Raw genomic sequence first — 18,088 nt, 5'->3', positions numbered from 1 at the left:
TTTACCATGATATGTGTTTCAGAAGCAACGGAAAAGAAGTAAAGTCCACAGCGTGGAATGACAGATGACTTAGAAAATGGGATTTTATTTGTTCTTCTGTTGGGAGACCTAATCATTTGTCAATTTGAGAAGTTATTTCTTAATAAACATATACTGAATGAGCCTGATTCTTCCCTACAACGTCAGTAATATTCAAACATATTTGTTACTACAAAGGCTATATAATTTATTGGTGGGCACTAATGGTTTTAAGGAAATCAGAATGCTTCAGAGAACAGAAGTTATAACAGGAAGATTGCAATCAGTAAATTTTCTAATTCTTCATTCCAATTAGAAATATTAGCTTATTTTGACTTAGCCATATTCATATGTTTATAAAATGACTAACTTACATGAACAGATCTCTTTATAGTAGACCAATATTTGGTGCCATGTTCAAATTCAGGAAAAGAGGGATGCAAGCCACTGTGAGAGATTCAAATGTAAAGTTGCATTTGTGAGAAACTCAGTTAACTAAAGAGTAAAATCTGAAGCAATAGCAAACTCGGCCTTAGCCATATTGGCCTTATTGAATATGCCATTGTTTGGCAGTATCATGACCTTTGAACCTGTGGTTCCTTCTGCCTGGGATGCTCTTTCCCAGATACATGCATAGTTCTATGCACAAATGTCTAACCAGAGAGGCCTTTCTGACACCCTGTCTAAAATATATAAAATCTCATTATCCCCCCATCCTTGTTTTGGTTTTCTTCTTAGCTTCATATCCTCATTGATTCATTGACCTGATCCATATCTATTTTTAAATTATTATCTGTCTTCTCCATTAGAATTTATCTTGTCTCTTGATGTTTACTTTTATTCTTAGCCCCTACAAGAGTATCTGGTAGGCATTAATAAATATTTGTTGACTTGACTAGAATGTAATTGTGAAGCATTAACATCAGTTATTGAGACAAGTCTCTCAATGCTACTCCAAGCACTGTGAGAAATGAAACTTACGGTTCTTTTCTCTAATATGCTTATAATCTATTTGGTGAGACAAGCCCATCACATATTACATTAGGTTATCTATTGATGTATAAGAAATTACCTCAAAACATGAGTTTGTGTCAGGAATCTAGGCAATTCTTAGCTAAGAAGTTCTGGCTCAGGGTCTTTCATGAAGTTGCAGTCAAGATGTCAGCCTGGGCTGTGGTTATCTGAAGGCTTGACTGAGGCTGATTGATTACTTCTAAAACAGCTCCCACACATGGCTGTTATGTTAGTGCTGGTTGTTGGCAGGAGGCCTCAGTTTCTTACCACATAAACCTCTCTATAGATTTGCTAGAATGCCCTCATGGTGTGGTAGTTGGATTACTCCAGATGACTTTGCTGAAAGAGAACAAAGTAAAAGCTGCACTGTCTTTTATGAGTGAGCCTTGGTGATCACATTCTGTCATGTTTGCAATATCTTAATGGTTACACAGTTCAGCCCTATTCAACATGAAGAGACTACACAAGAGTTTGGATCCCAGAAGTTGAGAATCATTTTAAATACTGGCTGACACACAAATGAAATAAGTAACAAAGCATATGTGGCCATGTGTGAGGCTAAGTTGTGAAAACATTCAAGATTCATCCAGTTTTGAGAACTTGGACTTATAAAATTGGAAAGGCTAAGTTAGATGGCAAATTTAATCCTCACTTGGGCAAGGGTATTTGTTCCAGGCATTTAAATACCATAAACTGGATTTGTTAATTTATTAAACAAATATTTCTTAAGCCCTTGCTTGCTGTGCTAAGTCAAAGGATTATAAAATCCATAAATCCCAGACCCTGACCTAAAAGTATTTATAATCTATTTTGTGTAAGGTAAAATTTATGAGCAATAATGGTTTTGAATGAATTTAAATACTTAGTGCAAGGCCTGGGGCAAGAACCGTCATCCAAAGCTAGGCATTATAAATACAGACTACAAACACACAAAATATGTGTATTTGTGGATGAAATATGTGGATAAAAAATGAAATAGTTTTTATGCTCTTATTGCAATAGATTTCAATTTAATTCAAGAAAAGTGGATTTTAGAAATTATCAGCTAAATAATCTAATATCAAAAAATTCACTGATCATGACTATGATACAGGAAGGAAAGCTACATGACCACCTTAATAAAAAGAATCAGTAAAAACTGATTTCATTCTCTAAAGCACCTCCTCCAAATCCCTACCCCTGTCCAAACAGGAATATAACCCTCTGGATCTTTAAATTCTGTAAGTTCACCAAAATGTTTACCAGTCCAATGACTCTGTATTAGTATTTGTCACACAGTGATTGGCAAAAAGGACATTTATCATTTAAATCAAATAACACATTTGTTTCTTTTAACATTTAATTTCCCCCACTTTGACAGCCTGATTTATTCTTTTTAAAATTAGTCTATTTTATCTATACATAATAATTATACATATTTATGGGGTACAGGTGATGTGTTGACATATGCATAGAATATATAATGATCAAAACCATCACCATAAACATTTATCATTTCTTGTGTTGGGAACATTTAAATTATTCTCTTTTAGCTATTTTGAAATATACAATAATTTTTTTGCTATAGTCACCATACTGTGCTATAAAACACTAAACCATTTGCCTCTAATTGTACGTTTGTACCTATTAACCAATCACTCTTCATCCCCTCCCCCACCTTTCTCAGACTCTGATAACTATCATTCCATTTTCCTACCTCTATGAGATTAATTTTTATAGGTGCCACAGATGAGAGAGTATGAAATACTTATCTTTCTGTGCCTTGCTTATTGCATTTATCATAATGACCTCCAGTTCCACCAATGTTGCTGCAAATGACAGGACTTCATTTTTTTTATGACTCAGTAGCATTTTAGTGTGTGTATATATACAGTTATCTTTCTCCATTTACTTTTTATGGCTCATTAGTATTTCAGTGTGTATATACACAGTTATCTGTCTCCATTCACTTGTTGGTAGACACTAAGTTTGATTCCCTATCTTAGTTATTGTGAATAGTGCTGAAGTAAACATGGGTGTACAGGTATCCTTTTGATAAAGCGATTTCTTTACCTTTGGATAAATACCCAGTAATAAAATTGCTGGATTGTGTAGTAGTTCTATTTTTAGATTTTTTAGAAACCTCCATACTGTTTTCCATAATGGCTATATTAATTCACATTCCCACCAACAGTGTATAAGAGTTACTTTTTCTCTGCATTCTCATCAGAATTTGTTCTTTTTTGTGGTTTGTAATAGCTATTTTCACTGGCCTCAGATGATATCTTATTGTGGTTTTAATTTGTATTTTTCTTGATAAATAGTGATGTTTAGCATTTCTTTCATGTACTTGTTGGTTTTTTGTCATCTGTTGAGGAGTGTCAATTCTGATTTTTTACTTGCCTTCTAATCAGATCGATTGTTGTTGGTTTTTTTTGTTTGTTTTGTTTGCTGTTGAATAGTTGAGTTCTTTATATATTCTGGATATTGGTCCCTTGTCAAATGAGCCAATATTTCCTCTCATTGCACAGATTGTCAGGTTGTCTCTTCACTAAGTTAATTGTCTCCTTTGCTAAGCAAAAGTGTTTTAATTTAATATAGCCCATTTATTTTTGCTTGTGTTGTCTGTGCTTTTGAATTCTTAGTCCTAAAATCTTTGCCTAGACCAATGTTTTGAATCATTTCCTTTATGCTTTCTCCTAATCGTTTTATAGTGTTAAGTATTTAATCCATTTTGATTTGATTTTTCTATATGGTGAGAGATAGGGGTCCAGTTTCATTTTCCATATACGGACGTCAAGTTTTCCCATATCATTTATTGAAGAGATTGTCCTTTCATCACAGAGTGTTCTTGGTGCTTTTACAACAAATCAGATTACTGTAAATGCATGGATTAATTTCTGGATTGTCTGTTATGTTTCACTTGGTTTCTATGTCTGTTTTTATGCCGTATACAATGCTATTCTGGTTATTATAGCTTTGTAGAATATTTTGAAATCTGGTAGTATGCCTCGATTTTGTTCTTTTTCTCAGAATTGCTTTGGCTATTTGAGCTCTTTTTTGATTCGATATAAATATATATTTTTTTCCTATTTCTGTGAAGAACGTTACTGGTGTTTTAATGGCAATTACATTGACTCTGTAGATTGCTTTAGGTAGTAAGGTCATTTTTACAATACTAATTCTTTCAATCCATAAGCCTGGGATGTCTTTTGACTTGTGGCTCTTCCATTTCTTTCATCAGTGTTTTGCAGTTTTGTAGGAGGTCTTTCACCTCTTTGGTTAAGTTTATTTCTAGGTATTTTATTTTATTAAGTTTTTGTAGCTGTTGTAAATTGGATTGCTTTCCTGATTTCCTTTTCATCTAATTTGTTTTGGTGTGCAGAAATACTACTGATCTTTGCATGCTAAAGTTGTATACTGCAACTTTACTGAATTCGTTTATCAGTTCTAAAATATATTTTTTTATTATTATACTTTAAGTTCTGGGATACATGTGTAGAACCTGCAAGTTTGTTACAGGGGTATATATGTGCCATGGTGGTTTGCTACATCTATCACCCCATTATCTACATTAGGTATTTTGCCTAATGCTATTCCTCCCCTAGCCCTTCACCCCAACAGGCCTCAGTATGTGATGTTCCCCTCCCTGTGTCCATGTGTTCTCATTGTTCAACTCCCACTTATGAGTGACAATATGCAGTGTTTCTTTTTCTGTTCCTGTGTTAGCTCACTGAGAATGATGGTTTCCAGCTTCATCCATGTCTCTGCAAAGGACATGAACTCATCCTTTTTATAGCTGCATAGTATTCCATGATGTATATATGCCACATTTTCTTTATCCAGTATATCATTGATGAGCATTTGGATTGGTTCCAAGTCTTTGCTATTGTGAACAGTGCTGCAGCAAACACACATGTGCATGTGTCTTTACAGTAGAATGATTTATAATCCTTTGGATATATATATATATATATATATATATCCCAGCAATGGGATTGCTGGGTCAAAGATATTTCTGCTTCTAGATCCTTGAAGAATCTAGACACCACACTGTCTTCCACAATGGTTGAACTAATTTAATTTACACTCCCATCAACAGTGTAAAAGTGTTTCTATTTCTCCACGTCCTCTCCAGCATCTGTTGTTTCCTGAATTTTTAATGATCACCATTCTAACTGGCATGAGATGGTATCTCAATATGGTTTTGATTTGCATTTCTCTAATGACCAGTGATGATGAGCGTTTTTTCTTGTTTGTTGGCTACATAAATGTCTTCTTTTGGGAAGTGTCTGTTCATATCCTTCACCCACTTTTTGATGAGCTTATTTCCTGTAAATTTAAGTTATTTGTAGATTCTGCATATTAGCCCTTTGTAAGATGGATAGATTGCAAAAGTTTTCTCCCATTCTGTAGGTTGCCTATTCATTCTGATGATGGTTTATTTTGCTGTGCAGAAGCTCTTAAGTTTAATTAGATCCCATTTGTCAATTTTGGCTTTTGTTGCCATTGCTTTTGGTGTTTTAGTCATGAAGTCTTTGCCCATGCTTATGTCCTGAATGGTTTTGCCTAGGTTTTCTTCTAGGATTTTTATGGTTTTCAGTCTTACCTTTAAGTCTTTAATCCATCTCGAATTAATTTTTGTATAAGGTATAAGGAAGGGGTCTAAGTTTCGGTTTTCTGCATATGGCTAGCCAGTTTTCCCAACACCATTTATTAAACAGGGAATCCTTTCCCCATTGCTTGTTTTTGTCAGGTTTGTCAAAGATCAGATGGTTGTAGAGGTGTGGTGTTATTTCTGAGGATTCTGTTCTGTTCCATTGGTCTACATATCTGTTTTGGTATCAGTATCATTCTGTGTTGGTTACTGTAGCCTTGTAGTGTAGTTTGAAGTCAGGTAGCATGATGCCTCCGGCTTTGTTCTTTTTGCTTAGGATTGTCTTGGCTATATAGGCTCTTTTGTGGTTCCATATGAAATTTAAAGTAGTTTTTATCTAATTCTGTGAAGAAAGTTGGGCAGCATGGCCATTTTCATGATATTGATTCTTTCTATTTATGAGCATGGAATCTTTTCCCACTTGTTTGTGTCCTCTTTTATTTCCTTGAGCAGTGGTTGGTAGTTCTCCTTGACGAGGTCCTTCGCATCCCTTGTCAGTTGTATTCCTAGGTATTTTATTCTCTTGTAGCAATTGTGAATGGGAGTTCACTCATGATTTGGCTCTCTGTTTATCTATTATTGGTGTACGGATGTTTGTGATTTTTGCACATTGATTTTGTATCCTGAGATTTTGCTGAAGTTGCTTATCAAATTAAGGAGATTTTGAGCTCAGGTGATAGGGTTTTCGAAATATACAATCATGTCATCAGCAAACAGAGACAATTTGATTTCCTCTCTTCCTATTTGAATACCCTTTATTTCTTCCTCTTGCCTTATTGCCCTGGCCAGAACTTCCAATTCTATGTTGAATAGGAGTGTGAGAAAGGGCATCCTTGTCTTGTGCTGGGTTTGAAAGGGAATGCTTTCAGCTTTTGCCCATTTAGTATGATATTGGTTGTGGGTTTGTCATAAATAGCTCTTATTATTTTGAGCTATATTCCATCAATAACTAGTTTATTTAGCATCTTTAGCATGAAGGGCTGTTGAATTTTATTGAAGGCCTTTTCTGCATCTATTGAGATAATCATGTGGTTTTTGTCTTGGTTCTATTTATGTGATGGATTATGTTGATTGATTTGCATATGTTGAACCAGGCTTGTATCCCAGGGATGAAGCCGTCTTGATCATGGTAGGTAAGTTTTTGATGTGCTGCTGGATTTGGTTAACCAGTATTTGATTGGGGATTTTTTTAGTTGATGTTCATCAGGGATATTGACCTGAAATTTTCTTTTTTTGTTGTGTCTCTGCCAGGTTTTGGTACCAAAATGATGCTGGCCTCATAAAATGAGTTAGGGAGGAGTCCCTGTTTTTCTATTGTTTAGAATAGTTTCAGAAGGAATGGTACCAGTTCCTCTTTGTACTTCTGGTAGAATTTGTCTGTGAATCTGTCTGGTCCTGGACTATTTTTGGTTGGCAGGGTATTAATTACTGCCTCAATTTCAATATATGTTGTTGGTCTATTCAGGGATTTGACTTCTTCCTGGTTTAGTCTTGGGAAGTGTATGTGTTCAGGAATGTATCCATTTCTTCTAGATTTTCAAGTTTATTTGTGTAGAGGTGTTGAGAGTATTTTCTGATGGTAGTTTGTATTTCTGTGGGATAATGGCGATATCCCCTTTATTATTTTTTATTGTGTCTATTTGATTCTTCTCTCTTTTTTTCTTTGTCTGGATAGCAGTCTATTTTGTTAATCTTTCCCCCCCAAAAAAACAGTTCCTGCATTCATTGATTTTTTTGGAATGGTTTTTCATGTCTCTATCTCCTTCAATTCTGCTCTGATCTTAGTTATATTTTGTCTTCTGATAGATTTTGAATTTGTTTTCTCTTGCTTCTCTAGTTCTTTTAATTGTGATGTTACAATGTCGACTTTAGATCTTTCCCACTTTCTCCTGTGGGCACTTAGTGCAATAAATTTCCCTCTAAACATTGCTTTAGCTGTGTCTTGGAGATTCTGATACATTGAGTCTTTGTTCTCATTGATTTAAAAGAACTTATTTATTTCTGCCTTAATGTTGTTATTTACCCAGTAGTCATTGAGGAGCAGGTTATTCAGTTTCCATTTAGTGGTACAGTTTTGAGTGAGTTTCTTATTCCTGAGTTCTAATTTGATTGTACTGTTGTCTGAGAGACTGTTATGATTACCATTCTTTTGCATTTCTGAGGAGTGTTTAAATTCCAATTATGTGGTCAATTTTAGAATAAGTGCAATGTGGTCCTGAGAAAAATGTATATTCTGTTGATTTAGGGTGGACAGTTCTGTAGGCATCTATTAGGTCTGCTTGGTCCAGAGGTGAGTTCAAATCTTTCTTAATTTTTTTCTCTGATTGATCTGTCTAATATTAACAGTGGGCTGATAAAGTCTCCCACTATTGTGTGGGAGTCTAACTCTCTCTGTAGTTCTCTAAGAACTTGCTTTATTAATCTGGGTGCTCCTGTATTGGATGCATATATATTTAGGATAGTTAGCTCTTCTTGAAGCATAGACAAATATCAATAGCTGAATCAATCAAGCAAAAGATTGAAAATAAACAACGAAATAACGCATAAAGACAAGATTAAAGAATGAAAAGAAGTAAAGCAAGCCTCAAAGAAATATGGGACTATGTGAGAAGGCTAAACTTAAGTTTGGTGTACCTGAAAGTGATGGGGAGAATGGAACCAAGTTGGAAAACACTCTTCAGGATATTTTCCAGGAGAACTTCTCCAACATAGCAAGACAGGCCAACATTCAAACTCAGGAAACACAAAGAACACCACAAAGATACTCATCGAGAAGAGCAACCCCAAGACACACAATTGTCAGATTCACCAAGGTTGAAATGAAGGAAATAGTGTTAAGGGCCGCCAGAGGGAAAGGTTGGGTTACCCAGAAAGGGAAGCCCATCAGACTAACAGCAGATCTCTGCAGAAACCCTACAATCCAGAAGGGAGTGGGGGCCAATATTTAACATTCTTAAAGAAAAGAATTTTCAACCCCAGATTTCATATCCAGCCAAACTAAGCTTCATAAGCAAAGGAAAAATAAAATTCTTTACAGACAGGCAAATGTTGAGAGATTTTGTTACCACCAGGCCTGCCTTACAGGGGCTCATGAAGGAAGCACTAAATATGGAAAGGAAAAACCAGTACCGGCCACTGCAAAAACATACCAAATTGTAAAGACCAACAACATTATGAAGAAACTACATAAACTAATGGGCAAAATAACCAGCTAGCATCATAATAACAGGATCAAATTCACACATAACAATATTAACCTTAAATGTCAATGGGCTAAATGCCCTATTTAAAAGACACAGACTAGCAAATTGGATAAAGAGTCAAGCAAGACCCATAGGTGTGCTGTATTCAGGAGACCCATCTCATGTGCAAAGTCACACATACACAGGCTCAAAATAAAGGGATGAAGGAATATTTCCCAAGCAAATGGAAAAAAAAAAAAAAAAAAAAAGCAGGGGTTGCAATCCTAGTATCTGATAAAACAGGCTTTAAACCAACAAAGATCAAAAAAGACTAAGAAGGGCATTATATAATCATAAAGGGATCAATGCAACAAGAAGAATTTCTTTTCCTCAATGAGCATATGTGGTAGATGAATTGCATGAATTGCATGTAAGGCCCTATATTCACACGCTTTGGCAGTGCCTCCCCATCTTACTCTAGGGTCAGGTATGGAACTTGCCAAAGAGATTTGAGCAAAAACATGAGGCAGGCAGAGGCTTGGAAAGCACTTGCATGAGGGGGCCTGCTCTTACTTTGGTCGCTCTTCTATCTCCATGAAAACATGCCTAGGCTACCTACTAGAAGACAAAATGTGGCATACGCAGCAGAGACGAGTTGCCCCAATTTACCCACCTGAGACTGCTCTAGATCACCTGACAACCGACTGGCCTCAAGACGTGTGAGCCTAGCAAAATCAACTGAGCCACACCTAAGTACACTTGCAGCTAATCACAGACACGAGTGTGACCTACTGAAAGTAGCCAAGCCAGTGGAACATTGCAGACTCTCAAACTAAAAAAAAATGTGCTTTGCTGTTTGACATTTTATGGTTGCATTGGCATTTTATGGTTGCTACCCTGCATTATTGTAGCAACTGACAGAGCATGTGTTTGTTGTGAGATGTTGGAAGGAGTTAGAAGAAAAAAGCAATAACCATCTTAGATTCGAACGAAAGGTGTCTGAGTATAGAACTTTTCAGGATGTTTTTGAAAAGGCTACACTGACAGGAAGTTTAATATAGAAACTTGTATTTTAACATGTGCAAAAAATGATGCTGTGGTCTAGGTGGGTCACAAAATGGAAGTACATGTAGCCTCTACCTCCAGAAACTCACACTGTGATAGTGGGAATCTCTCTTGACATAGATGCTGCTCTCAGAGAGTTACCGACAGTTGTATGAATGCACTACAACACCAAAGAGCTTTAAACTGCTGAAGTTGGTTAAAAATGCATTGGCTCTTTCCTAACATGGTTCTGAGAGTGTGGTAAAATCTATAAGGCTGCTCAACCTGCTTGATGAACTTGCAGTAATGAGGTCTCTAAGTTGACTTGAACAGAAGACAATGATATTAAGCTTTCATGGAGGACAAATGAAACTATCTACCTGTAACCTTTCTGACAGTTAGAGACCCTTTGCTATTTAAAACTCTGCAGCTGTGGTGCATTATTCCCAAGCAGCTGAGAGTTTAATAAGATTTCATGGAGACATCTAACCTTCCAGTTCTTGCTGCCTGCTGGCAAACCTAAGGTGCTTGCTGTGAAAACTGACAATCTGAGCTAACATCAGGGCACAGATTTCTTCAGACACAAGGGCAAAGGGTGGTACAGTAATGTCTTCCCACTACCCTCTGATGCATTCCAATTGCAGAATGGTCTAATTCCAAGCCAGTCCCAGTGCCCAGCACCCTTGAGTGTTTAATTCTGGACATTCTGGTCATCATTGACCTTCTCTATTGAAAAACCTGACTCTTCTGCTGAATAAAATGCTGCCCCTCCAGTATGATATACAAGGTCCTTCTTGAGCAAAGCCCCACCTGTCCAGTCCAGCCTTCACTGCCAACATTCCTCCCCTCATGCCCTTTGCCTCCTGTCCTCTGGTTACTCGGGTTAGTTACTTGCTATTCCTACTTTTCTCAACTCTGTGCTTATTTGCCCCGTGACTTTCATCCTCTTCAGTCAGACCACCCTTCTATCTTCAAAATCTGGCCTTGCTTCTCTCTTCAACTAGAACATAAAATTAATAATGACAGTAACATAATATGCGAAGTGCTTTGCATGTCTTAACTTATTCTGTTCAACTACTCTATGAGATTGGTGTTATTACTACTGTCATCATCATCATCATCATCATCACCATCATCCTAATTTTTAGATAAGGAAAGTGAGGCACAGAGAAGCTAAAGCAACTTACCCAAGGTTAGTGTCAGTTACATGATGTTGGAGGTCATGTCTATCTTGTTCACTGTATTTACTATAAATATTTTGCTACAATATGTTCACTACTTGTGCTAGCACAAACGTGGCCTAAAGTCCTGAATAATGGAATGAATGAAATGTCTCAATGAAGCTGTTCCTGCAGTCAGATATATCTTGCTCTCCTCTGCTTTCACACCCCCATTCTAGTACTTAACACATTCTACTTCATAAGTTGGGCTTCAGTTTACAAATAACCTGCAATTTTCACACAGTGCTGTACACTGACTCCCTAATCTTCCTTTGATTGGAAGAAGTCAGGCTTTCATAAATCAGGTGACTAACAGTGGTTTCCAGTTCTACCACTGCCTGACAGTAGCTGCTATTGAGAGATAGGGTCAGGCATCCATGGGAGAGATAAGAAGGACTCTTGGCAGGAGCTGAAGCATGATTGGTCAGCACATCCTGCTCTCTAATTCACCCACTGTCCCCTACTCCTCTCTGTCATGAAGGTTCCAAGGGCACACTGGTTCACATAGAACCACCATGCAAGATGAGTGTCTTTTGACAACTTGCACTTTTTTGCCTCCCACACCTTGCCTTTATCCACAGTAGTAAGGGTATTTATGGAAGAAATGGGGATAGTGAGTTGCAGGCAGGCAACTAAGCAAGAAGTGGAGAGGGGGAATGGGTGGTGATCATATGGCATACGTGGTGTCTGATCCAATTGTGCTAGTAGAAGGAGAAAGTCCCTTCAGACCAAGAACTAATGAGATATAAAGATCGGGTGTCATTGTCATTGGCCCTCTCTGAAATTCATGAGGAGCCAAGAAAAGAGATTAGGAAGGAAATCCTAGCTCTGGCTTAACTTTCTCTATTAAGAGCTTTTGGCAGCCCAAGTTAGCTGTCTGCTAACCTTAGACTTGGTGAGGTGGTCTCTCACTGCTAGTAAGAGACACCTGAGCCTGAAGAAATTGTATTAAGTATTTTGTAATTATGGACTCTTAGCTGCTTGGAAAGATAACTTCCTTTGGGTTTCAGATGTTCCATTTTCAAATGCACTTTCTGCTTTGAGGAACATTTATGCTTGTTTGCATTCTTCCATCACTAGACTGTAAGCTCCAGAAGAGAGGGACATGGTCACATTTATATTGCTCTCCTGACTCCTCCTTTTCCTTTGCAAATTGCAAAAAGTTCATTTCATAAAATTTAAAATTTATGGAAGTTAACACATGTGATAATAAGGAATTGTCAACAATAAAGGAGACCAGTACTGATCAAATATTTTGGTGCGCTTCCTGGTTTTCAAAAGTTATTTTGAGCCTAGGACCAAATTCCAACTTGCTGCAGGAACACATCCTTAAAAATAACATGGCTTTCTTGCAAAAGGCATTTGGGCATTTGCTGAAAAGCATCCAAAATGACACATAAACCAGCCACTACTCATCAAAACGAAGACTCCCCCTTCCTTTCCCTTTTTAACTGAATGTCTGTTAAGAAAGCAAAGTTATTTAAAGCCACTTCTAAAGCTCAACAGTGAGATGTACCTTAAAAGACAGAAGATCATAATGTTGCTGGTGATAATTTCCAAAGATTAATTTTATAAAAGAGAAAAAAGAACTCTGATATTGATGAGTAGTAGATTAAATAATATAAGAGTAAGGAAAGTGATCATTTCAAATATATAGTTATATTTGATCTTAGTAATTATTAATTGCAATATACATACTTGATTATCTTTGCAAAGAGTAAACAGAAGAGCAAATTGATTTGCAAACCACGTTCACAAAAAATATCTCATTTTTTCCTCACAACAATGCTTGGTTTGCATAGTTCCATCCTCATTTTACATGTGAGGAAACTAGATTATCATTTCACGACCCAGCTAGTTAAAAGCTTTATCAAGACATTATAGATGGTAATCAATGACATGGGATCTGGAACCTGACAGAAATGTACTCAACTCTGGCCCTTCTATTTACTGGTTATATGCCTTAGATAAGTTAGTAGGTAAAATATGAACCCAAATAGGCTTTACAACTCAACATCCTATGACACAATATCAAAATGCTAAGGAATACATGAAGAAAACATGGAGGACAGAAATACACATACACTTTACTTTGGCAAATGAAATATTCCACCGTTATGGGTCTATCTCCACTCTCCACTTTATGTGATTATTATAGAATCTAAAAATACTTAAAAGAAGCAACCCACTCAATGAGACCGTAGTGGTATGTTGGTTGTTTGGTGTCTTATTTATTTTTAATATTTATACATGTGCTGCCTTCTTGCTAAAGCAATGAGGCAACTCACAATAAAATTCACCAGTGTGGTGATGCTCTTGTGCACTTCTTCTCTCCTCAAGCTTTGGTTTTTATGTGCTTGGAATGCCCTTTTCCCCACCCTCTGTCCCCAGAGAAAGATAGACAGAGCAGGAACTAAAGATAGTGTGAATGCCCACACATTTCAGTGTACCTAAAGCAAGATCTAGAAGGATATCTACTAAAACTGTTTATGAGAATCCCTCAAAAATGATATAGTTTTTATGTTCTACATTTTTAGATTTCTTATAATGAATATGTTTAACTCCTCTCTATACACTTCAAATTACATTTTCTCATCTTCCAGATGATACCTCCAAAGATACTTACTCAGCAGGGAAGAGTCCAGGATTCTGATCTTCCAAAGTCTCCCAGAGACTTATTAAGCAGTCAGTTTTGGGAAATATGGTTGAAATAACTGTTTCCAGTATAAGTAGCAAGTGACATTTTTTGGTTTTTAAGAAAAGTTTCAACTCTATTAAACAATGATTTAACAAATTATTTCCTTTTATTTTGGAATAGTTTGATTCCACTACAAATACACATTCACTATGTTTATTAGATTTGAATTACCTGTGAGAATTATAGTAGCTTGGCAGCCACTTTAAGTTAGCCACTTTTGAATAAAGGACCTAAATAATCATTGTAAAGCATGTGTTTGTGAGGCAAATTTCACAAACAATTTAAAAATTAAGACAAACAAGAAATATACAAATACAAATATCAGGGTTTCTTAATTCTAAATTTTTAACACTAACCTAAATACCATTTGACTCTAAAAATCATGGCCATTCTCAAAATATGAAGTATGAGTAGAAAGTTATTGCAAATATCAACTTTGGTATAATGTATATCTATTTCCTAAACATTTTTAAGGTTTTAATTTTGGATAAATATAAAGATGCCAATTTTTTATAATTAACTTTTAAAAGTATGTATAATGTTCTAAAACTCAGACATCAAAGCATCTATTTCTTTAAATGTATTAGTTATATTCTCAATACATTCTCCAGCTTTTAATTTTATCCCATCAATTACAAGATAGTCCTCTTCATAGTGGTTTTCAAACGGACTGCCTGCTGGAGCTTCTGGGCTACATTTGGATAACTGCAAAACAACCATATAGTTAATCAGAACTACATCAAATTTACCTGATAACTTCAACAAAACATAGTCAGTAATTCTTCAAGCCACATTAGCTATACAAACTTTTCTATTATTCTAGTGTTCAAATAATATGGTATAATGTAGGATGAATGCGTTTATAGTATAATATAGGGTGAATATAGCTAATATTAATCCAATGTTAATGTTAACGTTAGCTTAAGAAGATTATAATTAGGAAGGTGACTCTACATAGGAAAATGATTTCACAAAACAGCTCAATGACAAATAGAAATGAGTTTTGATTATCTACTTGTATAAGCTTTTTCCCATGTTGCTACTCTCATCCATTGATGTAAATGCCTGAGATAATCCAACTGAAACCTCGTAGGTGAAATGGATGATGAAAAGATCATCAAATTGACAACTTTGAAAACAGCTTATACAATGTCTGCTCAGAGAATCAATGTGTTCAGAAGTTTAAAATTCTTAGGAGGCTCTTTTTGGTGTATTTAACTTATAAGAGGCTACCTTCTTTTAAAAATAACATTCTCCAGATTTAAGTGGAGTTGCCTTTGGAAGACATATTAATTATTTCTAATAACAATAAATAAATAAATACATGAAATCCTACATGTGATTATTTCTTTACTTTTAAACTGAACTTGCTCCAGTTTTGCTAGTTGGTTTCACAGTTATTCACCTCATTTAAAAGTGAACAACAGCCCAAATATCCTGAACCTGGTATAAATGCCAGACTTAACAAAGCTCAGTGTGCACAGTGGCTTATGAACCAGTAACCAGGAGGCACTCACCTGCCCATCAGCCAGTTAAAATAGCTAATTTTTACACTTCTGAAATGCTGTTTGAAAGCATAAAATAATACAAGAATCTAAAACAAAAAGCAAGCTCCTGCCTGGTAATAAGTTAAAGCTATGTATTTTACCTTAAGAAATAAAAATCAGAAGTAATTCTCTTCTATGAAATTACTACTTATAATGGCAAAATAGAAGTTAATTCTGTGCCTGTAAAAGCTCCAGGACGTCACTATAAAGACCAATCTGGCTGTATGTTTTCAAAGAAACTGCTAGCACTGAAAAACACTGCACAAAACCATGTGGTATTCAAATAAAACACACATTTGCTGAAAAATAATAATTTGTATATTAATTATATGTATATAGAATGTATGTTACCAACCTACAGGTCTCATTCTGCAAAAGACCCATATATAGAAAACAAGTCTTTTTTTAGAAAAGAACCCAACTGGAAAAGTAGCATTTACAATCCACACACATTCATGTAAAAATTGATATTGCTGATGCTGATTAAGAAAGTTATGTTTTCAACTCAGTGGGAGTTTTTAACATTAATATTATTTTCCTTTAACATATTCATCTCCATAGCAGTACCATCTGTATATTTTATTAATTCCTAACTCAATAAAGAACGTGTTTGAGAATAATCTTTATTTTTGTTGATGTTCTGAAGGAAATCATACAACTGGGCAGTCTGCTGAAAGGTGTAAACCCCTTTGTCCATTTAAAAATCCATCTTTTTCTACTCTTAGAACAGACAGACTTATAGATAGTCAGTTGCTCAAAGTGTGAATGTGGGAAAACAGAAATGAAGAAAGAAAGTCTAAGCACTTATTCTCTATAGCAACTGCCATTGCCAGTTCTCATCTGTAGTAATAGCCAAACCTTGAGTGTTTGTTCCTATGCAAAGCACTTTTCCTGGTTTACCATATTTAACCCTCAAAACAATCCTCTGAGGTAAGTGATAAGCCACTTTTCCAAATTACACAAGTCCTTATTGGCAGGACCAGGATTGGGACACATGCATTACATTCCAGAGTCAGCGTCAACAGGCTATCTTGACTCCAGGCACACTGTATCTAACTGAATGAATGAATAAAACCTTAAAGGGACAGAACTCCTCACTGCCATTTTTTTTTCCTAGTTAGGGAACAGCTGCACTGCCACATGGAAGTATTTACCCTATGATTTCTTTTTCTCATACTTACCATATCGCTGCTGTGACTTAAGGGTCTGGGCCTTGTATCACAAACTCTCATTTTATTTGCAGAGACATTGAATACAGTAAGCACATTTTGCTTTTCTGAGTTCAACACAGAAAGCCAAATGACAAAATTAAAAAAGGACAAATCTAGATATAAATGGTAAAACATATTCCAGTGAAAAATTCTACCTCCAGTATGTTCATAAGGTTTGTCCCTATAGAGAGTATCTTGGTGCATAACCCAGACAGGGCAGATTTTCCAGTGAGCTCCTGTTATCCTGGCCCCTTCTGACTGTAAAGATTGGCAGCAAGGGGAGTTCTCTCTGTAGTGGCCTACTTCAGCTACAGCGAGCATCGTCCATCTTTCTTCACTCCAATCCTAAAGATTTAAAATTTAAAGAACTCCTCTACTTAAACACAGATTGTTTTCAAATACTGATAGATGTGTTTTGATTTCTCAACAGGCTACTAGTTTATTATTCACCTCACAATAATCAAGGACTCAAATTTCAGACATGAAAATAGTTGTTTATATATTAAAATGTACAACTAGGAACAATTCTGCTGTTTAAAGAATTTGGAGTTGTTATTTAGGTCTGAAAATAACTATCAATATTACCTTTCCTCCAGTATTTATTTCCTCTCCATGTCCTTCTTCAGGCTCCTCAGCTGTGGTTGTGGGTTGCAGTGCTTGCTGTAGCATTTGCTCCAGCTCTTTTAGTAAAACTTCTGTCTCAGAGACAACTAAAAAACATGATTAATACAGTAAAAAATGCTACATCTCACTTAATTCAATCTAATTCACAATCTTAACCACCCACAAAGAAGAATAAAGGTAAAATATAAATGTTTCATATAATGTTCATACATGACTTCCTCCCGATAGAAAGTTATTATGAATTTCCAGGTGAATCATTTACAATTCTTCCTTGAAAAATGTAAGTGATAGTCTTGCTATGTATAAACCATAAAGTATAAGTGAAATATCAAAAACTTACTAGAATTTTTTTTAATTAGGGGCCAAGGGCAACAAACTAAATTATATTATTTATAGAAATGGCATCAGCAAATTTTTCTCTAAAGAACCAGAGAGCCAATATATCAGGCTTTGCGAACCAGATGGTCTGTGACAACTACTCAATTCTGTTATTGTAGCACAAACCATTGACGTGTGCATAAACAATTGAGAGTGGCTATGTTCCAATAAAACTTTATTTACAACAACAGTCAGCAGCTGGTGACCACAGTTTGCCAACCTCTACTATGGACTATTAGACTACTATTTAAAAGAAAAAGTTTTGTAATTAAGTGGCTAGGCTGAACACAGGCTAGTGCCTTCCTAATCCAAATGGCAACACATCTTAATTGCCTAATCTGATTAAAAAAAAATACTGCATTTATAAAAGGTGTTTTTGTGCCACTGTGACATAGATATATAAATAGGAAAAAAAAATCTGGTAATTCATTGATCTTGCTGACATGAAACAATATCCCCACCAAAAAAATAAAAGCCTGCTATAACTAAAGACTTAACTTTTTTTTTTTTTTTTTT

General features: G+C 35.7%; 1 protein-coding gene across 1 annotated transcript in view; it reads right to left on the bottom strand.

The window, feature by feature from the left end:
- Window positions 1-13,896: 13,896 nt before the first annotated feature.
- ZCWPW2 (zinc finger CW-type and PWWP domain containing 2) overlaps window positions 13,897-18,088 on the bottom strand; it is a 155,777-nt gene continuing 151,585 nt past the window's right edge. Inside the window, exons 9-10 of the mRNA XM_017498256.2 lie at window positions 17,156-17,280; window positions 13,897-14,517 (exon numbers count right to left, since the gene is read on the bottom strand). Coding sequence (XP_017353745.1) covers window positions 14,356-14,517; window positions 17,156-17,280 — 287 coding nt within the window. The 3' untranslated portion in view covers window positions 13,897-14,355. The remainder of the gene's footprint in view (window positions 14,518-17,155; window positions 17,281-18,088) is intronic.

Source organism: Cebus imitator, unplaced genomic scaffold (genome assembly GCF_001604975.1).
Source record: "Cebus imitator isolate Cc_AM_T3 unplaced genomic scaffold, Cebus_imitator-1.0 Scaffold239, whole genome shotgun sequence".
In the NCBI taxonomy this organism is placed as follows: domain Eukaryota; kingdom Metazoa; phylum Chordata; class Mammalia; order Primates; family Cebidae; genus Cebus; species Cebus imitator.
The sequence above is the reverse complement of the archived record's forward strand: the minus strand, read 5'-3'. Positions and strand labels throughout refer to the sequence as shown.